This window comes from Melospiza melodia, chromosome 18 (assembly GCF_035770615.1).
Source record: "Melospiza melodia melodia isolate bMelMel2 chromosome 18, bMelMel2.pri, whole genome shotgun sequence".
Lineage (NCBI taxonomy): Eukaryota > Metazoa > Chordata > Aves > Passeriformes > Passerellidae > Melospiza > Melospiza melodia.
The window spans coordinates 13,490,492-13,516,463 of record NC_086211.1 but is presented as its reverse complement, the minus strand read 5'-3'; the positions used below and the strand labels follow the sequence as shown (position 1 = coordinate 13,516,463).

At 46.3% G+C, this 25,972-nt stretch overlaps 1 protein-coding gene across 8 annotated transcripts in view; it reads left to right on the top strand.

Moving 5' to 3' along the window:
* The window catches only part of NPRL3 (NPR3 like, GATOR1 complex subunit), a 48,894-nt gene that overhangs the window by 10,927 nt on the left and 11,995 nt on the right, over positions 1–25,972 (top strand). For 6 of the 8 annotated variants that reach the window (XR_010029960.1, XM_063171178.1, XM_063171173.1 and 3 more), the window contains 9 exons: positions 2,160–2,234; positions 4,277–4,481; positions 5,726–5,807; positions 11,864–12,001; positions 13,413–13,569; positions 15,448–15,554; positions 16,721–16,850; positions 24,343–24,532; positions 25,735–25,927. Coding sequence is in view for 7 of the 8 variants with exons in the window: in XM_063171178.1 (XP_063027248.1) it covers positions 2,160–2,234; positions 4,277–4,481; positions 5,726–5,807; positions 11,864–12,001; positions 13,413–13,569; positions 15,448–15,554; positions 16,721–16,850; positions 24,343–24,532; positions 25,735–25,927 (1,277 nt within the window). In the remaining variant the exon portion in view is untranslated. The remainder of the gene's footprint in view (positions 1–2,159; positions 2,235–4,276; positions 4,482–5,725; positions 5,808–11,863; positions 12,002–13,412; positions 13,570–15,447; positions 15,555–16,720; positions 16,851–24,342; positions 24,533–25,734; positions 25,928–25,972) is intronic. The other 2 variants (XM_063171176.1, XM_063171174.1) reach the window with 1 other exon arrangement.

Below are 25,972 nucleotides of genomic sequence, written 5' to 3'. Positions count from 1 at the left end.
GATTCAAGTGTGCCCAAGCTGTGCAAATCCATCAGCAGCCCCAGACAAGGCAAAGTGGGGAACCAGGCCCAGGGTCTTTATTGGGACCCCAGCCAGGAGCAGAAGGGGACAGGACAGGGGTGGGATGTGGTAAACCAGGAGACAGGCACAGATCCAAGGTCCATCCTGGACACAGGCACAGCTCCAGGCCCTGGGCTGAGCTTAAATGGGGCTCCCAGTCATGGATTTTTGGGAGAAATTGTGTGGGAACAGGTCCTGGCCTGGGCCATTTTGGTGCCCTCAAGGCTCTGACAGCAGTGGCCTGTTCTCCCTCAGATCATTTTTCTTTCTTTTTTTAATCTCATCTGAAAGGTTCAGCCTCCTAAATGTGCTCTAAACAAGGTTAATAATTTGTATTTGCATTTTTTCACCACCTACTATTGTACATTCTTTCCAATCAGTTTAATCCTAATTGCATGAAATGTCACTTCATTTCAGTTTGTCTAAATAAAATTGCATCTGGGCAAGTAAATAAAGTTATAAGGAGCTGTAAGCACTTTTTTGTTACTTCTGAAGGAACTTTTTGGGTGTGTCTTATCACCCTGGGAGGCGCCCCAGAACTTTCTAGAGTCCAGGATCTTCTCGATGTGGCAGCCATCTCTGCTGGTTTGTGTCAGTGTAAATCTGGGACCCTCCTGCAGTTAGGAGGAAGCCAGATGGAGCTGCTTTTCCATGGAGCTCAGGCAGTGTCTGGAGTAACCCAGCAGCCTCTGCTTTGAGTTTCCTCAGAGTCCATACTGCAGTAAATTAATCCACAGGACAGCTCAGCAAATTTTTACTCCAATGAGATTCAGGAGTTACAAGAGCACAAGCATTTAATCCTGTGTGCCAGATTGCTTTTTATGTAGCAATGTTCTGAATTCTTCAAATTCCTTCAGCATTTTCTTTCCCAGCTCAGTCTTCTTTTTTTCTGGGCATGAGTTGATATAAAATCTAGCCTGCATCCAACTGATGTTAGTGGTGGTACTTTCTCTGATTTTAAGGAAGGAGCAGGATCAGTCCTTACACTTGGAAATTCACAGGATGTCCTGGAACCTGTAACTCCAGAACAGATAAACTGCCTTTACCACTCTCCCATCACTGCCTTTCTGACAGAATGTAATTTTCACTTTAGGACAAAAAAAAAAAAAACAAAAAAAACCCAAATATGTATCACCTCCTAGTTTTCTAAATGTAGAGACTCCTGAGTGAAAGACAGATTTTGGAGTTCAGTCCTGAGCAGTTCACTGCTGGTGCTGGGAACCTGTGGGAAGGGCAGATGCTGCTGTGCTTGCCCTGGCTCAGGTGCTGCACTTGCTTTGGGTAGACACCAACTTTTGTTTGGCCTGGCAGGTTCCAGCTGTTTGCTCTGGGGATGGGGTGGCTGTTGAGCAGGGAGCTGCAGGGGAGGTGGGAATGTCCCCTGCATTTTGTGCTCCATCTTGTGGTGACACGTGCTTCCTTTGGAGCTGGTCTGGCTGTGCAAATTCCACTTGCTTGTCTCAGCTCCAGCTGTTTCTTCTCACTGGAAAGTTTGAATCTGCCTTAGGAATGGAGCTCTCTGCTACACAGAGAATAGAGAGGCTGAAAAATGTGTTTGAAATCCTGCAGGAAGGGAAAAATCAAACCTTTTATTTTAGTACTGCTGTTCTAGAGCATATTTTGTGTGATAAAAGCAGCAGCTTGTAACAGGATGAAATTTGAATGGGGATTTTAGGAAAGGAAGGAATAGGTGTGGCCTGAGATCTGTGGAATTCTGTTGACAGTACATCTGACAGTTGTGCTAAGCATTTAAACCTAAGGTCTCTAATGATGCTAAATGTAACAACAGAGACACTAAGCAAGAGTGCTGCCTTAACTGACACTCATTGCCATGCTTGTGACTAAAAGGCTTTGGTTTGAGTCTTCACAGCTGCTCAGCAAAGGCAGTGTTGTAGAGTAACTGTGTGACCCTCCAATTAAAAACAAAAGCATAGTTCTATATTTTGCCAGTCATATTTGATGTTATATATTGATTTGCCTACTCTCTTTTCTGAGCTTGTTATTTAACTATGTTTTTAAAATTTTTAAAAATTACTTTCCCTTTGTTACTCTCTCCAGCTGACACTAGCCAATGGGATTTTCTAAAAAATATTTTTCAGGTATCCAAAACTGACCCCTCACCAAAGAGAGAGATGCCCACCATGATTCTGTTCAACGTGGTGTTTGCACTAAGGGTAAGGACTGTCTCCATTCCATCTGACAGTGGGATGTGCTTGCATGCATGAGACAATGCAGTAGGCTCACACTCCAGGCTTGTTTTGTGATTAATGGCCAGTGTTTGAAAGCTGCCTCCTCTCAGCAGTGAGGTCACTGTAAAGGGAGAGTGCCAGGGAGCAGCAGCTGAGCAGCTAAATGAGAAGAAGGTACAAGTGAAGAATAATGAGGTTTCAATGCTCAGCAAAAACCTAGAACAAATACGTAGTTTCTGCCTGGAATTTTTTTCAGGCATCCTCTATTAACTAGATGCTGTTGTTAAGGGATCCTGACTTGGCTAATTAGGTGTATAAAGCCCTAGAAATTTCATTATGTTCAAGCATGACTTGATTTCTGAGCTCTGGCTTTCTTTTCCCAGTCCACAGGTTGTTTAAAAATAAATAGTCATCTTTGTGGAAATGGTTGGTTTGTGCTCAACTGGATGTAATGTCATCATTTTTAAACCTCCAGCTCCCTGCTTGTGAAAGGAATTTTTTTCTTTTAGCACTAGTACTTTTCTTACTACTGGCTTTGCAGTGGTGACATAGAGCTGGCCCCAGCCTGCATGGCTTGTCATTGGATGAGGAGCAAGGTTTCACCCAGGACAAGTGCCTGAATCAAGCCAGAAATTGTTTACAGAGCTCTGCTGGGAATCCAGTGTTCCTCTGCTTTAGGACACTGCTGGGTCAGGGAGTGCTGAATTTGCAATGGAGGAGTTGATTTTAGATTCCCCATGTTAAGAGATGTTGTTTTGGTGATTTGTTAAAGCCCTGTGCTTTGCTTGCAGGGAAGTGTGTGTAGATGCACCTGCAAAAACACACATTGATGATGCACACTGAGCCATGTGGCAGCAGAAGCATTGAAACCAATGCTCCTTCATTCACTTCATTCACACTGAAGACTAGCCCACATTTTTCTGGAATCTAATTTCTAGTGCTTCTAGGAAAACTTGCTTTCTTTGCCCTTCAGCCATGAGATGATACTGATGTAATTGTGTGTGTGATGCAGCACAAAATCCATTTGCCAAATGAGACACTCTTAGTTCACAGGGGCAGTCAGGTTTCTGGAAATTGTTGGGCAAGAAGCAAGTGGAAATTTTTTCCTGGGATGGAGCAGTGCAGTGCAGGAGCTGGGTGGAGGCCCTCAGAGATAAAGATGAGTGTCCATCTGCAGTGGGCAGACAGAGCAGGCAAAGGCCCAAGTGTGATAATCAGCACTGATCCTGCTGTGTTTGAGCTTCAGGGCTACCAACGTGGCGTGACTCAGCAAGAACAGCGGAGTCAAAAAACTGATGAGTCACAGTTTGCTGCTTTCTGTGCCAAGTGGTCACTTGCCAGAACTTTAAATTCCTTTAAATGTCTTAACAAACATGAAGCAGCTGCTGACTCATGCTGGAGCGAGTGAATTCCCCCTCACCCCCCTTGGCAGCTGTACTGATGTGATAGATTTTTCCAGCACTTTCTTTCTGGGACTTTCATAAATGCAGTGTTAGCAATAAGCTATATTTGTGAATTTTTTGGGAGCATAGATCCAAATTAATACAGATTTGGGATAAAAATATTGGTCATGAGCTGGTAATTGTTACCTAGTTAGTTCCTTGTCAGTATAGAGGACAAACACCAGTGTGGCAACATGAAGTTAGTGGGACATGTTAAAGGTGCTGTGATGCCAGTGAGTTTCACCTGAACATTGGGATATTCTGCCTTTTCAAAAAGCTTGACACTGTCTTGTCTCACTGTGTGAAGTTGAGATCTTTGCTCTCTGCTGGTAGAAGGTTAACAACTGGAAAAGCAACCCAGACAGAGCTATCCCTGTCCATGTGTGTTGTTCCTTTCACGCACTTAACGAGCTTAAAAATCCAAATTACTTTTGGACCCCTCCGAGCTTCTGCTTGGTCGCGGGTAGAGAAAATTCTGTTCATTTCCAGTTGAGAGGCTGATCTTTGGTGTCAGTGGGAACCATTTGCCTGTTCCCCATGATGCCTGTGGTTGCCTGGCTCAGAGGCTGCTGGTGCTCCCCTCAGGCCAACGCGGACCCGTCGGTGATCAGCTGCCTGCACAACCTGTCGCGCAGGATCGCCATCGTCCTGCAGCACGAGGAGCGCCGCTGCCAGTACCTGACCCGCGAGGCCAAGCTCATCCTGGCCATCCAGGACGAGGTGTCTGCCATGGCAGAGAGTGAGTGCCTTCAGCAGCTGGGGCTCTCAACTGGGACACTCTTCCTGAGAGGTGCTGGTTGTGCCTTCTTGCTTCTCTCGTGCCTGGGATCGCTGTGAACAAGTTTTGGTGCTCTGTAGCTCTGTGAATAAGTTTTGGTGCTCTGTAGAACTGTGATCAAGTTTTGGTGCTCTGTAGCATTCTGACAGCTTTTCCCTTCATTTTGCCTCAGCCAAGTTCACTATCCCTATGCAGAGATAGTGAACTTGGCTGAGGCTGATTTTTAGAGGTTTGTGGTGGTGTTCACAGGGGTCCCAGGATGAGGGAAGAGACAAGAATGACTCTGTGTTTTGACTCTATGTTTCAGAAGGCTTGAATTATTATTTTATGTTATATATTATATTAAAACTGTACTAAAAGAATAGAAGAAAGGATTTCATCAGGAGGCTAGCTAAGAATAGAAAAAGAAGGAATGATAACAAAGGCTTGTGACTGACCAAGACAGTCTGAACAGCTGGACTGTGATTGGCCATTAATTGGAAACAACCACATGAGACCAATCACAGATCCACCTGTTGCATGCCACAGCAGCAGATAATCATTGTTTACATTTTGTTCCTGAGGCCTCTCAGCTTCTCAGGAGAAAAAATCCTAAGGAAAGGATTTTTCAGAAAACATGTCTGTGACAGAGGTGAAGTAGTTTCTTTGCTTTCTTTGCTAGTTAAGTTCAGCACAATCCCTGGAGACTGCACTGAGCCATCATGTTTGTCTCTCCCTGTCAGGCTGACATGAAAGAGCTCCTGTGTGGCCTCCTTCACCCAACCTAGAGCAAGTTTTGCATGCTTTAATGCTGTCTGCTGAGTCACCAGACTGGTTATGTGGAAGCTTCACTCTTCTGTGCTGTTACCTGGCTAGCAAACAGTTACAAAGCATTTTTCTAGACTGTACTTGGAAAATGCTCTGTAACTGTAATGCTCATAACAGTGTGGACTATTTAAGGTGAACTCTGACAGTGATGCATTATCTTGCTGCAAGCATTAAAAATTAAAGCTAACATCTAGAAAAACAAAGCATTTAAAGTCATCATTTGTCCAATTTGGTTACATGTGCTTAACTGAGTTGAGGTTTAGCAAAAGTTGGCATTAATTCACTATTATCATCTTAATGTGTAACTTGAGTTATTGTAAAAGATTTGAAAGGTAATTGTAGATAAAATGATAAAAATTCTGTCACTAATGTTGATACCCAGTGGGGGAAGAGGAAACTCTTTGGTTTGAAGTCAGTTATTTACTTTCTTGTTTTGAATCTTTCCATAGCCACAGAAGGGCCCCAGTCACCTTTTCATCACATCCTACCCAAGTGCAAACTGGCCAGAGATCTCAAAGAGACATATGACAGGTAAGTTGGATTTTAGCCCTTCAGTCTTGGCTCATGGTATGCTGTTTCTCATTGAAATCTCCTGGCTTTGTTCCTAAGGATATTATCCACTTCCTCATGCTGTTAATCATTGGGATTTGGGTTTTAAACCAGGCAGAGCAATGTGAAGCCTGGAAGTCAGGAGAAATGTTTGCAGAACTGCTATCCTAATCATTACCTTGGTCTGTCTTTGTTGTCTTGTTCTTAAAAGCTGATGATGCCTGTCACAGCTTTAAGAATTATTATTTTCTTCCTTAGCACAGGGCCACCTATTGACAAGTGAAATGTAGAACTGACAAGTGCCATAACAGGGGTGTCACAGCACTGGGGAAATGCTCTAAACCTGCAGCTAAGGGGAAAGTGCTGCAGGAGCACTGATGGCAAGTCAGGTACTGCCCTGGCCCCATTTGTGCATGTCTGGACAGTGAATTTGGATGAGATGCTGAGGCTTCCAGCAGAATGGAAAGTGTAACATGCTGTTTCTTGACTGGGTTAGAAGTTCTGGCAGAGGTTTCAAAGCAGTGTGGGGCTGTTGTTGAACTTCAGCAGGAGCCTGTGCTGTCAGTGCTGCCTCCTGCAGCCAGGATTGTGCCTGGACAGAGGGACACAGAACCTCTGTGTGTGTGTGGGGAGATGCTGTGCCCCTTGCTTGGGGTGTTTGTCAGGGATTCAGGGATTCAGGCTGGAGTTCCTCAGGGAACCCTTTGTCCTCCCTGGGTTGTGGCTTCTCATGTACAGAGGGGATCAGAGCCCTGTAGGGTAAAGCACTGGGAGCCTAAATAATATAATAGAGCATCAGAAAACTTCTGCTAAGCTGCTCTTTGTGTTTTCCAGAGCTGTGAATTTCATCTTGCTTGAAGAAATGTTGTATGTGGTTCCATACACCTTGCACAAAACCTAAGTCCTAAAGTTTGAGTACTAAACTTTTAAGGAAGGCAGTTTTTATGCAGCCTGTAATTCTAATATTCCAATTATATTTTTCTGTTCCTTTAGGGCTATGTATTTATGACTGGGCAAAACCCTAATCACGTTTCCAAATATTTTAGGGACACAGTGACATCTTGTGGCATTTAGCTGTGACTGTAGGAACACAGAGCTCATGTGAGCCTTCCCAGAGATAAGGAGGAATAGACAGACTATGGAGAAATGCACTTTGGTGCTGCCCCCAGCTGTAAAACAAGGCAGTTTCTCCCTCATTTTGGCACTGTGAGTGGGGAAGAAGTGGTGCAAGTTGGATTTTGACACTTTTGTATGGCACTGTCAAAAGCAAATGTGAGACCTTATTGGTGTTGGTAAAAATCTGAAGTGCCTGTGTGCTTGATTGGAAAGCTGTACTTGAAAAGGAGCTGACAGTGTTGTTGGGTGATAAGGAAATGTTCTGCAGGGCTTTTCTATTAATACTTCATATGAGAGCATAGGAAATATGCTTGTTATACCTGCAGTCAGATCAGCTAGAGGGGCTGCAGCACCTTACCAGGCAGGCATAGATTTAAAATTACTTTTTAGTAAAGTAGAAAAAGGGTTCCAGAAATACAGTTTTCTTCAGGATGAATTAATTATTCCTGTGTGGCAGCAGCTCTGGAGTGAAGTCTGTGTGGTCTTCTGTGAAGTGAGGGTTAGTCATAAGTGACATGGGGTTACAAAAAAACCCAGATAGACAAGAATGCATAAAATACATCTTGTCTGTAAGATAGGCACCAATCCTGCTCACAGTTGTAAAACTCCTGCTGTAATGAATATTTTATCCAGTTTGGACACCACATTTCAAGAGGGATTTAGGCCACCTAGAGAGTGTGGAGGAGTGTGAATGACCTCAGAGGGAAGATGGAAAGATTGGCTGTGTTGCTTTTAAAGGAGAAGGGAGTGCTGGGAAGGGTGAACCTTGGGATGCATGCGGTGACAAAGTGCTGTTCTAAATTTACAGAGGCTTCTGGCATAGCCTTTGGCTGTGGGAGAGCAGCCAGTGGAGTGGAGAGAGCACTTTGAATTGCAGATGGAGCCCAGCTCTCTGTTTGAGATTTGCTCCAGCCAGCATTCCCAAGTGCTTGCTGATTTCTGCAATTCCAGCCCAATTTCCAGGGTTGTTCCAGAGGTGCTGTCGAGCCCTTGGCTTCCTGTAGATGGTGCTGAGGTATTTCAGGCAAGACCCAGCATGTTCCCTGAGCAAGCTGGTTTGTGCAAAACCACAAGTAGAGGAATATTTCTGTTGTTCAGAGTGTTCCTTGGTTTTGAATGAGGTGCCTGTTCCATAAGGCAGGATCAGTACCCAGGACATCTTGACAAGCAATGGAGTGGTGTTACACTGACAGCTCAGAGCCTCTCAGCTTCTACTTCCTGGGACATTTTGTCTCTAATGGAGAGAACTAGAATGTTTCTTTTTGATTAATTCAGAAAATTGAGAGTCTTCATTCATTTTGTCCTCAAACTGAAGCATTGTGTGGAACAGAAAGCAATGGTTTTTAGGCTCAAGAAAGTTTTCAGGACTTCAGTGCTGAAAAACTTACTGGTGTTACAATATTGTGTCTCTTTTGAGGAGCTTTCACAAAGTTTTATCTGCAACTGTAGATAATATGTGAGCTTGATAGTTACTCACTGCCTGTCTGGTTCTAGCAAATTTCTCTTAGCTTTGCATTGGAATAAGTATGGAGAGGTTTTTGGGGAGGTTTGGATTGTTTGTTTCTTCTTTTTAATACAGAAAGTGCCTTTATAAATTTTTAGAGGTTTTTGGGGAGGTTTGGATTGTTTGTTTCTTCTTTTTAGTGCAGAAAGAGCCTTTATAAATTTTTAGCCTGATGGGACTCAACTGTGTGGTAGATCTTGCCCATCTCAGCTCAGGGAATGTTTCTATGAGACTTAATGTTATTTCTGTGGCTGTGCTGCAAAATAGAATCCAACTACAGTTATTTATCAAAGGACATCCCTTTGTCCTTTATAAGGAAATGTGAAATCATTTCAAAGCTCTGAGTAGTCTCAACCTGTAGGAAAAACAAACTCCAAAGCTACAACCTCACCTCCACCACACTCAAAAACATGGGGCTAATTCTTGATATAAACAGGATAGATGTGATATGAGGTGTGTGTATGTAAAAATTCATAACTCTTTATAAATGTGAAGTGGGATTTCTTTGTTTTGTGAATAGTTATGGAAGAAGCTGCAGTTCTGGGAGATGCTGGCAAACTTTCATGTTCTCATTTTGGGGAGTAGCTCACGGCTCAGGACACAGCAGAATAGAGCAAAAGAGAGTGATAGTCCCTAAAATATTCCCCAGCTTCCTGCAGCTCTGGGGGGGTTTCTGTACATTCAGCAGCTTCCAGCTGATCTCACTTCCCAGAATTAACCCACAGTCCTGTGAGCCAGAGTAAATATTGAACAGCCACAGCATCCTCTGATAAGGAGCTCCATGTTTTAACTACTTTTTGTATTTCTTTCTATTTCTTCTGAACTTTGCTCCTTCTTGTAGCATGAGATGTCTCATGGGCCTTATGATGGAGAGACATTAAACAGCTTTTTCCTGTTTGCCTCTCCCTGTCTCAGTTTTAAACTCTGTTATCTGATCATCCTGATCCTTGGCCATGTATCCCTCAGATCATTCATCAGGTATTACCAACCAGAGATTTTAAAAAAAAAGTGTTGAAACAAAGTTTTTGTGGAATAAAATATCTTGGAGGGTTTAATATCCTATTGCCTGAATGTTTGTGTCCATACTGGGAACATTATTTAACTCTGCTTCTGGCCAAGGGCAGTTGCAAGTTGCTGCTGGAGGGTGCAGCTTGTTTCTTGTCAAATTACAGACAATTATTTTCCATCTAAGGAGGGGCAGGTGAAGGAGAAATTGTGTTCATAAAGCTTATAATGAAGGATGGAAATTGTACAGCTGAATGCAAATGCAGAAGAATAAAATTAAGATCCAGATCAGAACTGAAAATCTGTTTTTCTTGTTGTCTTTAATTCTAGGCTCTTGTTGTGTAGTGCACTGCAGACAAAATTATGCTGTGGAGAGTGTAATTATGTAATTAAACCTTTTGCCTTAGTGCACTTGGACCAAACAATAAAAGGAACCAACTGGATCTTTGAATGTTAAACTCTGCAGGGGAAATGTCCCTGCAAGTGTTGCATGCTTTCTGTATCTCTGCTGTTTTTACAGCCCCGGGAGCTTTCAGGTGGTCTCTGAACTCGCTGGTCCCATTCCTTTTTGCCATGATTCCCCTGGTGGGGATTTGGCCTGGGAGCTGGTGTGGGTAACCACAGCTTCAGCCCTTTTCCCTGATGGATTTTGAGGGAATCCAGCTTTACCTGCCCGTTGTTTGTGGTGGGATAAGCAGTGTTACTGGAGCTGCAGCATTTAATGAACATAACCAGAGGTGTTTGTGCTTTGGATGTTCCTTCAGGGCTGGGAGCCCCTGAGCAGATCAGAGCTGCTGGGGCCAGAGAAACACTGGATTCACCCTCTCAGTGCCTTGTAAAAAGAGGAAAACACACAGTATCTGCTCCATTTGCAGCTTGAAAAATCAGCATTTTCCAGAGTTTCATGCAAGATTTGAGAACAAAACCTTTTGAGAAGTGTTGTCAGAAGGAGATGCTCCCCATGAGCCTGATCCTGTGTGAGGAGGGAGGGGATGCTGTTTGCTCCCTCACCACTCTGCTGTGGTTTGCTGAGTAGTTACACCAGCAGCCAAAGCTACCCAGTGTTTTTGTTTAAAGCTGAAATGTCTCCTCTCTCCAAACCCTCTACACAGCCAGATGAGTTTGAAAAAGAGCATGTTAGTTTGTGACCTGCAGTTGAATGCTGGTTATAAATGGTTAAATCACCACATAAAGACTTCTCCAGAAGTGTATTTGCTCCTGGCCTGTTCCTGACATGTTTTTTAATCTGTTTTGTGTAGAGGGAAAAATTCATGGCAGTTATTGACACAAAAGTCAAATTGCAAGTCTCAACACACTTTGAATTTAAAATTCAGGCTGGAGTTTTCAGAGTGCAAACTTTGAAATTTGATTTTAAGCCAAAAAGCTTTCTTTGGGAAGAAAGTTTAAAATTGAAGGGCATTGACAAATTCAGTTTTCAGATTGATAAGTTTAAGTGTTCCTAACTCATGGAAAGGTGGGGTGGGCCTTGCTGCTTCCTCCCAGCACAGCTGTTCCAGGCCAGCATCCCCTGCCTGTGGAATGGGAATATTGGGAGGGTTTGCAGGGTTGGTGCTGCCTTAGCTCCTTATGGTACATTCCCCATTTTAAGTAAATACAGTTCCCTCCTGAGGTGGATTCCACCTCTTGTCTAGATTTGCAGACTTCTGTAAAAGCTCCTGAATGATGATCCTGGCTCTAATCTCCAGCTTTTCTGGTTTTTTTCAGTCAAAGAGGCTTATTGTTGCTTTCAGGCTGAGCACCAGGGTCTGACTTTACTTGTCTTTATTATTCCTGGGATATCCATTGCTTCTACTCCAGTCCTGTTGTCTGGAGTCTGCTGAAGGGCTTAGCTCAGTCCCTGTGGTTTCCTAGAGTGAAGAAACCACATAACAGGCACATTTGTGATTTCATGTCACAAGCAGGAACAGGTTAGTAAGGAAACAAACAACCTAAGCAGAGCACAAGGAGGCTGTTATTGTGGAAATGTTCTGCTTAGAACAGCCCTTGCCAGTACAGACATCCTCTTTTCTTTTTGCTTGGAGGGAAGATGGAAATTGGAGGTGAAAACTGTGCCCAGTTCATCTTTGGCCTAGAGAATTTTCCTTTGCCCTGCAGTAGATCTTGAATAAACTACTTTAACTTGAGACACTACTGCAATGTTAAGGGCAGAGGGAGCAGAAGGTCAGTGGTGAAGTCTTTCAAATCTCCCTAAAATGCTGTAGGGGATGGTGCTCTGTGTGTCCAGCTGTGGGGTTCTTTGCAGGAGTCAGCTGATCCTCAGCCAGCCTGGGGACAGACAGGGTGCATTCAGTCTTTTCCTGATCTGATTTCTGTGCAGGGGTGACCCTGGAGCACAGTTTTCATTTGTGATTGAGGGTAAATGCTGTATGGATTGATTGCCTTCCTGTTTTAGTCTCTGCACCACAGGGGTGGTTCGTTTGCACATCAACAACTGGTTGGAAGTGAGTTTCTGCCTTCCTCACAAAATCCACTATGTTGCCACCAACTTCATACCCCCAGAAGCAATCGAGAGAAGTCTGAAATCCATCAGGTAAGAGCAAGCTCTGCCCCTCAGAGGGTGGCCAGTCCTTGCTCCTGTTCCAAGGGTGGTGCTGCACGTGTCTGAGGTGGCTCAGGCAGGGACATGGTGTGGCTGGGCTGTGGAGGAGGGGGACCCTGGGCTCAGACAGGACTCCCAGAATCTCACAGAATCACAGAATGATGAGGTTGGAAGAGACCTCTAAGATCATTGAGTCCAACCTGTGCCCCAACACCTCACCTAGACTACAGCACCAAGTGCCATGTCCAGGCTTTTATTAAACACATCCAGAGATTCTACCACCTCCCTGGAATGCACTCCCTGGGAAGGGCATTCCAGTACTTTATTATTCTTTTGGTGAAAATTTCTTCCTAATATCCAACCTGTCCCTTCCCTGAAGTAGCTGGAGACTGTGTCCTCTGGTTCTGTCAGAGACCAACCCCACCTGTGTGCAGCCTCCCTTCAGGAAGGTGCAGAGAGCAATGAGGTCACCCTGAGCCTCCTCTTCTCCAGGCTGAACAGCCCCAGCTCCCTCAAACATTCCTCACAGGGTTTGTGTTCCCAGCCCCTCACCAGCCTTGCTGCCCTCCTCTGGATGTGCTCAAGCATCTCAACGTCCTTCCCAAACTGAGGGGCCAGAGCTGGACACAGCACTGAGCACAGGGGCAGAATGACCTCCCTGCTCCTGCTGGCCACACCATTCCTGATCCAGGCCAGGAGCCATAGGCCTTCTTGGCCACCAGGGCACGTTGCTGGCTCATATTCAACCAGCTGTCAACCAGCACCCCCAGGTCCCTTTCTGCCTGAGCACTGTCCTGCCACACTGTCCCCAGCTTGTCCCTGGAGCTGCTGCTGTGGCTCTGTGCTGCTGCTGGATTCATGGTGGTTGGGAGCCACAGCCTTGGTGCTCTCCCTAGGTGGTTGGGCTGAGGGGATGCTGCAAGAGTGGCCTGCACTGTTTGCAGCCAGGAATTGTGTGTTCATTTTAATCTGTTAGCCCAGAAGTAATTCTGCTTTTGGAAAAAGAGAGCCCAGGTCCTGTGATGCCTTATTTCCTGTGTTTGTTTACCTGCAAAAGTAATTAACTTCTGCTTTCTTCCTTCCTTCTGCTCCACTCTGTATTTCAGTATTGCAGATGAGCAGTTTTCAGACTTGTTCTCAATTGTGTGCCAGTGCAGTGCAGTCTTTTTTCCTTTGTCACTGGGGTATCCAGTTACCATATAACCTCTGTCTCCTTTTCACAGGGAGCCTCTTATGCTGTAACATAAAAATAAGCTGATTTTGAACTCAGTTAGAGCAAAAGGATGATATTAGAAATTCTTTTTTTACCATTACATTGACCCCAGGTATCATGGTGTAGAAATAACAAAGCCTTCAGGAAAAGCTGCAGTTTACTGTGCAAATGTATTCTATTTTTCTGCAGGCCTTACCATGCCTTATTACTTTTAAATGATGAGAAGTCATTGCTTAATGAGCTCCCGTTGGACTGCTCTCCTGCCCTGGTGAGAGTAATTAAAACTACCTCTGCTGTGAAGAATTTGCAGCAACTGGCTCAGGATGCTGACTTGGCATTGCTGCAGGTATGGGGAGCTGTCAGCAGCTGCTGAGAGCTTTTTAAATCACGAGGTGTTTTCTCCTGGGTGCCCCTGGGCCTGTGTGGGGCTGGAGCGTGGCAGCTCCTGGTGTGAGCAGAGAGCAGGGAGAAAGTACCAGCCCTGGAGCCTGGGGAGAGGCTGGGGAAACAGAGGGCAGGGGTGCAGGGACAGTGCTGGGCAGCCCTGCAGCCACAGTCTTGGATGAGAGTCCCCATCCCTGAGGTCTTTAGTGCCCATCCTGGGGGTTTCTGGTCCCCATCCCAGGTGTCTCTTGTCTCCATCCCAGGTGTCTCTGGTCCCCATCCCAGGTGTACTCTGGTCCTCACCACTGCCCAGGACAAGTCCATTAAATCAGGCTGATGAAAAACTTCTCTTCAAATTGTGAGCACCTCATTGTGAGGGCAGCCTCCCACCACCTCTCTGGTCCAGCACCTGACCAGCATCAGAGTGAAACCTTTCCCCTTATGTAGAAGGAATTTCCCATTTTTCTCCTTGTGGATGTTGCCTCAGGAGCTGTCCCTGTGTCCCTGTGAGGAGGGTGGCTCTGTCTGCTCTGTGTCTGCTGTTTGGTAGTTAAACCAGAGCAGGTTGTACTCCTGCCTGACACCACAGGGGCCTGCTTGGTCCTGTCACAGTGATGTCTACATGCAAATGAAGCACCCAAAATGCAGGTGCAGGTTTACAGCTGCCATGGCCAAATACCCCTGGAGCTGCCATGATCTTTTCTACCAAAGCTTGTGAATGCCTGTACAAACCTTCCCATCCATTTCCCTTAGTCCATTAGTGCACAGACTTGGCAGTCATGGGAAGAAGATTTAGTTTAGGCTTGGGCAAAGATCTTGAGCCATTCTCCCCAGGCCAGCAGCTCTTTCCAAATGCCCTTCCAGTAGTGAGAACCAGCTCTCAAATGTGAATTGCTGGAGGTGATGTGATGAGCCCTTGGAAAGCGAAGTGGAGGGGTGAGACTCTGGCTCTCACATGAGTTGTGAGGCCACTGAGAGACCCCTGTGGATGACTGTGATGATGTGGGATGATCCCAGAGAGGGAAGGGCTGCTCCATGCTCCTAAGGATCAATCCAGACCCAGGGGCACAGCCTGTGCTCTGTGTGACAGGGGAAGCACAGCTCATCATCACATGTTCTCCTGCTCATAGGGCAGTGCCTCCTCCTGTTCCAAGGGAAAGGTCCTGCTTTGTAACAAACCTCCAGGGCTGCCTGCAGTGGTCTGTGGTGTTACTTGGCTATGGGATGAACTCTGGAAATTCCCTACTGCTTCTGTAGTTTTGTTCTCCACAAAAAAGCACAGTTAAATGCATCTAATGATACAGGCTGGATTTTATGTCTTGTAGACACTATTTATGTGGCTTTTGCAGAGCCATTAGCAACCACTGACTTGTTTAACACATTAAAATACTTTATGTAGCTCATTACTGAAATACCTCTGTGCAGTAAAAAGGCAGTGTTGGTTTCCTTTATGTTTCTATCATAGTAGAAGCTGATTTTGTTTCATTTTTCATGTATAACACAACGCATTTTGTGCATTAAAAAAAATAGTTTTTGGGGGCATGAAAAGAAACTTAACTTGTATTGATACAGTTTGGAGGAATTCCTTTGAGGCAGGAAATACTAAGTTGCTTAGAAATGTGAAGCGAATCTCTGGAAATTCATAACCTTGTCAAATGCTTTTTGATCTGCCACATGTTATATTAAACCATGAATTTATTCTGAAGGCAGGGTGAAAGGGTGGAACATTTTTCTTTCATTTCCACTCAAATGAGATGTTTTTTGTTGTTGTATGCAACACTTGCTGAGAGTTTGTGTATTGATTTTGCTTCTCTAATTTTTCCCTGTTTTCTCAATACAGGTTTTCCAGCTTGCAGCACATCTTGTTTACTGGGGCAAAGCAATTATTATTTATCCTCTTTGTGAAAACAATGTCTACATGCTTTCTCCAAATGCCAGTGTCTGCCTGTAAGTAGAAGGAAAATGTGTTGGGGGCAGCACAGGGCTGAGGAGTGCAGATGCACTTTCCTTCCCTGGCTGGATACAGACTGGGATCTTTCTTCATGGATTTGTTGAGACTGTGCAGAACACAAACCATTACATGAGCCTGGACTTGCACAGCCAGTGTGGGCAGGGAGGAGCAGCAGAGCAGATCAATATTCCTCTGTGGTGCTGAGGGCCCTGGAAGCAATATTTACCCTGTGGAGTGCTGTCAGTATTTTTAGTAGTCCTGCTCACTGAATGTCCAATATGGGAACATTTACAAACCAAAATACTTTATGATTAAAGTAAAGGAGTGGTTTATAGAGCTCTCTGACATGAATCAAAAGTAGCAGAAGTTGCCATTGTGTTGTTTCACGTGCTGCCATTCCATGCTGTGTGCCTTGTCACAGACACAAGGCACCATGGCCATTGGGAGAGAGGCAGAGGCACTGCAAGGAAGATCTGGAGGCAGGGGAGGGTATTTTTGCTCTGCTGAAGATTGGCAGCCCTTCCTCTGTTGGATTTTGAGATGCTTTTAGACTCTGTGTTGGAACTCAGTTATAGGAAAATAGTTTTAAATCAAAACTTTGGTGATGGAAGTATAAAAATAGGGCTGGAAAGGACCTTGAGGTCATTCAGCAACAACTGTGCCTGTGTCAAATATGGCAGTGCTGTTCCTGAAGACTTTGGAGATGGAAATGCTAAGACAGACAGATTTCCTGATATTTAACTTGTCTGTCCTTCACTTCAGTTGTATTTCTTAACCTGTCAGCACGGGGAGGGGGCACAGCCACATCTGCACTGCAGCTGGCACATTCAGAGGTTGTGTGTGTATCCTGCCCAGCCCTGCCCAAGCTCTGTGCCTTTCACCAGAGGCTGCACAGGTCTGGAATTTTATCCCTTTCATTTTTCTCCTCTGGAATGAAAATGCCTTGAATGAAAGGCTGGAGCTGGATGTAAGGCTGAGGTGAGAGTGCACGAGCTCTGGCTGCCTTCTGCAGGACACAACATGCCATCAACTGTGCTTGGTGTTTTCTAGATCACAGGGAATGTTACACTGGGGAATTGGCACTTCTGCAATGTTTGATGGGATCCCAGCTTCCCTGAGCAGCACTGCAGAGCTGATCTGTGCCTTTGCCTCTCTGCTGCAGGTACTCTCCCCTGGCAGAGGCCTTCTCCTGTCAGTTCCGGGGTCACAACCTGCCCTCCATGCTGGCCAAGTTCTCCCTGCCCGTGTCCCTGGCTGAGTTCAAGAACCCACTGGCACCACCCGTGCAGGAGGTGAGCTGGGCACTGCCCTGGGCTCCTTGGGCACTGCTGGGCACTGCTGGGCACTGCCCTGGGCTCCTTGTTCTGCTGTTCATAGGGATGGTGCTGGGCACTGCCCTGGGCTCCTTGGGCACTGCTGGGCACTGCCCAGGGCTCCTTGTTCTGCCCACAGGGATGCTGCTGCTCCTGGAGCACTGGCTCAGGAACCTGCTGTTGCACATTTACAAGTTCCCAGTTACTCTATTTGCAGCCTTGTGATTTATTGTTTCATGTCCTCGTGCCAAAAAGCTGTGGGGATGTTCAAGGTGACAGGATTCTGGAAAAGCACACTCCTAAAAGAAGTATTAGAATGTTTCTTTTCATGGTGTGATGTAGTAGGGAAAACTGAAACTCCATTTGGTCTGTCCCAAGCTGTTACCAATTGGTGGGGCTGAATCAAGTTTGTGGATTCCTCACAATCACATTTGATTTTATTCTGTTCCATCTGCTCCAAGCTCACAATCTGTTTTTAAAAGCAATCTGTCTTGGTTTTGCTGTAAAAGTGGAATTGTTAAAAGGCTTTTGGAGGAAGTAGGCTCAGCATGGGGTCAGCAGAAGTCCATGTGTCACTGCATTAGCTCCTGAGAGTAAAGAACTGTGTTAATAAAATATGGATTTGGGATTTGTGAGCTGTTTTGCTTGTGCATCGATCATGGCTTGTGGCATTTCTGGGAACTGGTGGAACACAGGAAGGAGCTCAATAAAGTCAGGTCTCCTGGCTGACTGTGCTGTGTTCCCAGATGGAGGAGCCTGGACTGAGGCTGTGGCAAAGGAAGCACAGGCAGAGTTCTTTGGCTGCCTTCTCCTGGTGTTTGTTTCTGGCTTTCAGACCTGGTGCCTTGGTGGCTCCATGGCTTTAGCCCCTGCTCACATTTAGAGATTACCATCACCTGTGCACTCCAGCACAGCTGGGAGGGAAGAATTGGCTGTAATTGCAGGTTCACAGAGATGATGATCTGAGATAAAAATAAGTAATGATGTAGGTCTAATTCCAGTAGCATTTACTGGTCAGCTGCAACCTTGGGAGGCAGGGCAAGAGCAGGACTCCACTCTAGTTACAGACAAATAAGTATCCTGAAAATTGAAGCTGAAGTCATAGCATTAATTTTATTATAGCTGCAGTAGCTTCAGGAGACATTTTCAGTAATCCTTTTAAAATTAATTACTTGCCTTAATACTTCTCCTTCAATAGTTCTGGTTGTTCTCAGACGTCCTACTTTTGTTTAAAATACATAAATAAGTGTCTGTCACTTACTGCTGCAGTTATGCCTTGAAACAAGGGTGCAATAAATGCTCACCAGAGCTGATGGAGTGCTCAAGTGTTTTTTAGAGTCTGTTCCTTCCCCCTGCTGCTCACCTGTCTGTGGTGGGGTCCTAAGAATCACCAGCACAGCTTGCTTTCATCCTCCTTTCAGCCTTATTGGAAGGATGGAGGGTGATGCTGTGAAAAGTTTTGGCTTTTTGATAAAGCAAAGTGTGACAGTTCTTAGGGGAGTTTAGATTAGAGTGAGTTTTTATGTATTTTTGTATCAGTACATTTTCTTCTACTCTGATTTACCTTTGTAGGACTTCTTGTGTTATTTTTTAATTTTTCAGTCTTTTAAGAGACATGACTCCAATCCCTGCCCTGAAGTGGTCAGGCTCCAGTTGTAATTACAAAAGATCCAATCAATACAGCAATTTATCTAATGAAATGTGGGTGGTTTTTTTGTTCCACTGTGCTGTGATGAAAGATGTTGTACTCTGAACTGTAAATATTGTCATAATGTATTCTCTTTGCCTTTGAAAAAAATAGCAAAGGTGGGACTTCTCTCTGTACTTTTGTTCTTTGTGTGCACAGGAGGGGATGTGAGGGTTTTAGCTCTAAAGATTTCCAGTGGTTTTCTGTTATCTGGTGCTTTTCATCAGGCTGAGGGCAGTGTTGGTGCCCCTGAGGGTCACTGTGCTGAGGGGCAGTGCTGTGGCAGGGCTGAATCTTCTGCAGAAGCTGCTGTGGCCTCGTGGCATCCATGGCATCCATCCCATTTCATTCTTCTCTCAAGCATGGGATTGGCTCCCTGCTTTTGCCATGTGCTTCTGGATGGGTAAAGAATACAGGAGGCATTAATAAAGCCCTCCATAGGAAAAGGGGAGCTCTCAGAGCCCTTCCTGTTTTTATACAAAAATCTTGCTTGATTTGGAAGGGGACAAAGTTATTTTTGTTCAATGACCATTACATGAGTGGAATTCCTCACTCCCTTTGGGTAGATGAAAAAAAGCGACACTCATTTTTCTACTTGGTGTGCTGTGATAATTTTTGGCTGGTAGGAGATGTGAACAGCCTGAGCAAGGACAGGGCTGCCCTAGGAGTGCATGGCTGTGTGCTGCTGCTGCTGTCTGCCTGTCAGGTAGGTGGGAGGTGCCAGGTGAGAGGTGTGTGCCAGGCCTCCCAGTGCTCTCAGTGTGCCCTGTGCCACGGACTGAAAGTCTAGATTGTGTCATCTTGATCTCTATTCTTGCCTGAGGTGAGGAGCAGTGTGTTGCAGTGGAACCCTGGTCAGTGTGTATCTGTTAGATGAGATTTTGGTATCCTTATGGCTCCCTGCTGCTTCCCTTTCTCTGTGTTTCCCTGTGCCCCCAGCTCAGCTGACCTCAAGAGATCTCAGTGCTGTTGAGCTGAGACCCTGCTTTTCCTCCCCCTCCCAGGTGTGTGCACATGTGAGCCTTCCTCCCTTCCCTCTTCCCTTTCCTAGAGCTCTGGCCTCTGTTCATTTAACCTGTTCCAGCTGCAGAAGGGTTCTGCCAGGTGAGCAGGTGGAATTCACCTGGGGAGATGCAGTGAGCACAGAGTGAGGGAGGAGATTTCTGCAGAGCTTGTGCAGCTGGGGGTGGTGAGGGAAGCAGAAGCTGTTCTCCCCATTTCACAGGGAGTTGTCCCCATTGTGACTTGTCCTGTCACCAGGACTTGCTGCAGTGCCTGGTTTGTCCTGGATGTCACCAGGGTGCAGCCACAGGGTGGGGAGATCTGTGAGCTCACACCAGAGGGAACTCACCTTCACTTTTGGTGTTTTTGCTGGAAGAGGAGCAGTTTGCATCTCCCCTACCCCGAGCCCAAAGAATCTGTCCTTGTTCTGCTGCCTCTGGCTGTTGCCTCATGTCCCTGTGCTCTCTTCCTGTGAGTGGCACAGCCGTGCTGTGAGTGCAGGGCACACTGGGCTGCAGCTCTGGGGCTGCTCACTGGGGTCTGCACCCCTTCCAAACCTCCTGGGAGAGCACAGGAGCACCTGGTGACCCAAAGCCTTCAGGTCAGCACTGTTCCCTGGCAGGATCTGTCCCAGGCAGGGGGAGGCTTTACCTGCTGTTCAGGATAAGGATTTCTTTGTCCAGCATCAAATTTCTTTACCCAGCTACTGTGCATGAAGGTGCTTTGCAAACCAAGGGATGATGATTGTGGCTTCCCCTTCTCTGCACTGTAACCTCAGCCAATTTATCTGCCTCAGAAGCTGCAACACCTCTGTGCCCTGCCTTGAACAAACAGGGACTAGCAGGAGGGATCTTCTCACCTGTAAGCAGTGTTCCCAGGTGAATTAGGCATCCCATTTCCTTCCTGCACCTCCTTTATCATCATGCACATTGTCATTATTGTTGTGGTTCTTGAATTCTCCCTTGAGGGGATGTGGATAACTGCAGAAAAGAAACCCCAACAGATGGGAAAGCAAAGACAGCTGCTGCTGAACAAAATCTCTTTAACTTTTCACTTTTGTTTCAGTCTGGGAGTCAGGCACAGGGAGATGAGGCCTCTGCCTTGTGCTTGCTGAAAACATGTCAAGCTTTGTGCAGGGCTGATGGAAAATGAGGCAGGGAAATGTGTAGGGGATGGAGTGGGAGGGGAGCAGAGCTGCCTGCAGACCCTGAATGGGCAGCTGTGTCTTCAGGGAGCCCTGCTGCACATGGGGCTGCTCTGCTGCAAGACATCAGGGAGCTTTTGTTGGCAGAAGTAGGGAAATGGGATTAAGATGCATTTATATTCAGTTGGACTGGGTATAAAGTCAGGGGTTTAGCACAGTAAGATAAAAGAAAATGTGATGCTAGGCCTGAATGGAGGGAATGGTTAAGCTGAGAATTCACAGCTGTTAACTAATGATTAAAATGGCAATATTAGACAGTAAATGTTTCATCCTACATCAGGAGGAGTTTGCAGAGTCTGTTTCCTGTAAATGAGGGAGAAGTTTTCATAGCTGATGTGTTTTCCATGAAGCAGCATGGTTTGAATGCTAAAGGAAGGTAATACATTTCATCAAACATCCCTGCACCCCAGTGGCTTTGAAGGTGTCATCATGCTGAGCCAAGGCAGCCTCAGCTCTCCAGTCAGACCTTGAAGAGGATTTGTATCAAATAACTGGATAATCCAGGCTGGAGAAAAGGGGCTTGTGTGCTTCAGTAGGCAAAGCAAGCTGTATTTGCACTGTCTCCTCACATGGTGAGAAACAAACTGGGATTGAGTTCTTCTAGGCTGCTGTTCTCCCTTCCCTTTCCTGAACCTGGTGCTGCTCCCAGTTATCCTTAACTTTTTAGGCCTGGGAAAGAAAACAGCCTTAAAAAATCCTTGCAGGAAATGTAACACATTTCTCAAGAGTTTTACAAATGGTCCCAGAGAATAAGGAATGCTGGATCTTGGGACTGAGCTTTCCTCTGGCCATCCTGAAGTGCCCAGCTGGGCTGATGTGCAGTGCTGTGTTTTTGGACGCCAGTGCAGCCTCTCTGCTTGTGCCAGTGGGCACAGAGCAGGGCATTGTACCAGTGCCTTGCATGACAACAGCCTGGCACTGCTCTGGGAATGGCCCTGGGCTGCTCTGTGCCAGCAGGAACAAGCCAGATGTGGCTGCAGCATACAGGACCCCCTCTGAGCAGGCTGGAAAGAGGCAGCACGGGCAGACAGGAAGCATGAAAGGAACATGGATAAAATTTAGATTGAATTGGTAGTTAAATTAAGCATCAGAAAATGTTTCACTTTATATTTCCATCACAGTCCTGGTGTTTCAGCCAAAAAAGGCTGGCTCTGGATTCCAGAGCATGACTGGGATGAAGTACAGCCCTGCCTGGAAAGCTGCTCCAGCCCCTGTGGCTTCAGCAAGGAGCCCAGCTCTAAGCAAGTGCCCTGAGAGCAGGCACAGGGAGAACCCTGCCCCTCTGGGGAAGAGCAGCATTTCAGCCAGCACAGCACAGGGAAACCTCTGCTCCTGCAGCCCTGGGTGAGCTCCATGGCAGCTTGGGAGCAGCAGATGGAGAATGGAGGGAAATGCAGGGCTGGTGTCCAGAAGCACAGGCAGCAGAATGTGTTAGCAAAGCCTCTGCTAGAGCTGATCTGGGAAACACTTCTGCCTTTGGGAAGAAATGGGTCTGACCCTGGAGGAAGTGGGAATGGTGTGAGGCACTTGCAGTGGTGGCACAGAGCTCATCACATGGGCAGGGGCCAGTGCAGGATGCTGCAGCACTTGGGCTTTTTCTAGGACTGGGTTTTCAGAGGTACCAAATTCCTGCTGAAGTTTGGCTTGTACAGAAAAATGTCAGGGATCATCAGTCTCTGGTCTAGGGATGATCAAGTTTACTTCAGGATGGAAGAAGAGTTTCCTCTGGTTCTCAGGGTGGCCCCAGATCTGCAGCTGTCCCAGCCAGAGATGCACAAAGGTGTTTGGCAGGGGCTGTTTGCACAAGGTTGTGGCTGTAAAGCTGTAACACCTCTGGTTCTGGTTCCACTGGGCCATAGCTGCTGGCTCAGGGTGGCTTTCTAGGTATTTCCATGAGGGTGTGGAGGTGATGGTGCATGTGCAGGATTAGACTCTCCATGCACATGGAGCTGCAACAAAAGCAATTAGCTATTTTTGTGATTCATGGAACCACCAGAGTGCCCAGGGGAGGCTGCTCTGGGTCAGGCCCTGCCCACTGCTCTGTAGGTCTGGTAGAGCCTGTCTTCCTGTCTCCTTGGATTTTTCCAGGCTTGTTTTGTGCTCTGAAACGTGCAGACCTCTTTCATTTGCTAATCAGACGTGCCAACAGGTTGGAAATTTAAGTAAAATAAATGAGCCATCTTTCCATCCAGGCCTGCATCTGGAAGGAAGGATTTCAGCAACATAATTGCTGGAGTAGACCTCACTCTTCCAGGCTGGCTTCAGATGTTAGCAAAGCATGATGTCTTTGGTGTCTTTTGCCAACCTTCCTCTTCTGTAGATTTTCTGTTAAACATGTAAAATGAATTATGGCTTTTCCAAAAAATACATGTTTGAAGGTGATTCCAGAGAAAAAGTTTTAAGATTAAAATCCACTGAGCCCCCAGAAGTGGTAATCTCTGAAAAGACAGGGTGTGGGTCTGTCTGCAAACAGAGAGGTTTCTTTTGTGATTTGATAGCAGAGGAGGAACTGAGAATTACCAGATTTATGGAGAAAGGAAAATTATGTGGGCTGATGAACTTGGGTTTGGGGCTTTTATTGTGATTTGGCGAGTTACCCTAATGATTAATGCAGCAGGGGGAGCTTCCTTCTGAGCCTGAGCTCATGCTGCCTGTGTTTGTCTCACCAAAACAGTGCTGGTTGCTATGAAATCCCCAAGCAGCCTTGTCAGTGATTGTGTTCTGAGCCCTTTGCTATGAGAACTGCCTGCAGTGATATGAAAAGGCTTTTCATGCAGAAATCAAGACACAATGATGCATTTTGAAGGCTCCTCCCAGATTTCTGAAAGCAGACCCTACAAACCCTTGTCCCTTGCTCTGCCCATGGTGCAGATCTCCAGCAGGTGTTGGGCAATGTTTAATGCATCTCACTGCTTTGGAGTCTCTGCCTGCCTGGAAACCCAGGTGCCTTTATTAGCTTGGCCCTGTGTAGCACAGGGATGGTGACTGTGCATGGAGAGGGGACTCCTGGCAGCTCAGGCTGCTGTCCCCTGCCAGGGCTTGTGCTGCTGCTGCTGTTTCTGTATTGCCCAGCCCTGTCAGGCTCTGATCTCCAGGGCTCTCCCATGGCTGATCAGCAGTTTCCCACTTGACAGCAAAGGGCTCCTGGCCACATCCCCTGGTTGCTTCAGCTCTGCCCATCACCCTGCCCTCTCTCTGGCTCTCTAGAGGAGCCTGCACTTCAATCTGACCATGTGGGATTAACCCTTTGGTGATTTATTTTAGTGGCCCTTGTGTAGAACCAGATCTGGAGCTGAGGCAGGGGCAGGGCAGGTTCCTTCAGGCTGTGCTGGTCAGTGCTGCATAAAGTGGATCATGAAAGGCTCCACTGCAGCCTCAGCACTCACAGAGGCTCTGGGTGTGAAGAAGTTTTGTGTCTGGTCACCTTTTTGTGACTGGAAAAGAGATAAAATAAACTCAGTGTGGGGCTAGCAGCATTTTCCACGTGCCTCCTTACTCACCAAGTGCACCCTCTGTGTGTTGTTTTCCTCCTGTATCTCATTTCCCAGGTGTTTAACCCCTCGTTTGTCCCCCTGCAGACCCAGCTGATCCAGATGGTGATCTGGATGCTGCAGCACCGGCTGCTGATCCAGCTGCACACCTACGTGTGCCTGATGGTGCCCCCGCAGGAGGAGGAGCTCCGAGCCCAGGACGAGGACATGCCCTTCACTGCCAGGGTGGGGGGACGGAGTCTGAGCACCCCCAACGCCCTCAGCTTTGGCTCTCCAAGTATGGGCACACTTTTCTTTGCTTTTCAGACTCCATCTCACTTCTACAGCTTCCCTTAGTGCTGCTGAGGGCCATCAAGCCTTGGTAGTGAGAATCTCCACTTGCTAATTAGGTCCAGCCTTTCCTAAATTTAGAGCTGGGCACTGGTGAAAGTCCTAGGGGCTGTTGGGCTTCTTTTTAGAAAGAAGTAATGTGGATGCCATGAGGCAGAGAAACAGCAAGCGTTCCTCACGGCGGCTTGTGAGAAATGCCAGTTCTCTCTCTCTGTCTCATGGCATCCACAAAGTAATGCTTTGTAATTTGCCAAATTCTCATCTGGTCCTGTAAAATATTTTTATGAGAGGTACTTCTCTGTTTTTAAAAGTAGCTTTGTCCTCTCTTGCTGCACTCAGAATTATCCCCGGTGTTCCTCTGGCAGATTCGGATTCTCAGGACAGAGAATTTGTTCAAGCAGCATTGGTTTCTGTGGGCTGTAGAGCCATCAGAGCCACCTGAGGAGACACAGAGCTGGCTTTGTTCTCACACATGATTGATTTCTGTTTGTGGCCCCTGATTTCTTTAATCTCCCCAGTGCCATTCTTCAGGGTGATTCCAGGAAAGCATTCTTTCAAGAGGATGAGTCAGATATAATGCTGAAATCACCAAACTTTCCTGCTTGGGCTGTTCTGAGCAGCCTTCTCAGAACACCACTGGGCTTGGATATGGTGAGAGATGCTCTGTACAACTTTGAGCTTTACAGGAGTTATGAATTAGGGCAGAAATCTTGGAAAGTGAGTCAGATGAGTCTGTGATCTGCTTCTTCTGGCTCCCTCACAAGAGGATATTGCTTCTTGGCCTCTCTGCCTGCTCCCACCTTCTGTGCTGTTAGGCTTTTCATGTTACCACTTCATGGTATTCCAGCACAGCTGTCTGGGAATTCTCTTTTCAAATGTTTTTTATGGACTGTTTATGGTCTCCAGAAATACAGTTTTCCACACAAATTGATGACTCTGTTGAAACATTTGAATTTCCCATTGAGAAAATCGCTGTGTTGTCATATGACTAATTGCAGATTCATGGAGCACTTGGAGAGCCACTTTCTCTGCTCTCCAGAGAAGAGGGATTAGTTGGAAAGGCTGCACAAAACAGCCTGAATTGATAAACTTTGCATCCTTATGCTGAGGAATACAAAAATTTCATGTGTATGTGTGTCTCTCTGATAGCCAGCAGTGATGACATGACTCTGACAAGCCCTAGCATGGATAACTCCAGTGCTGAGCTGATCCCTGGTGGGGACTCACCCCTCAATAAGAGGATGACAGAGAATCTCCTGGCAAGCCTGTTGGAGCACGAGAGGGAAGCCATCCTGAACGTCCCAGCTGCCCAGAATCCAGAGGATCTCCGCATGTTTGCAAGGTGAGCAGGCCAGGATGCAACCACTGCTGCTTATCCTCCTGCTTT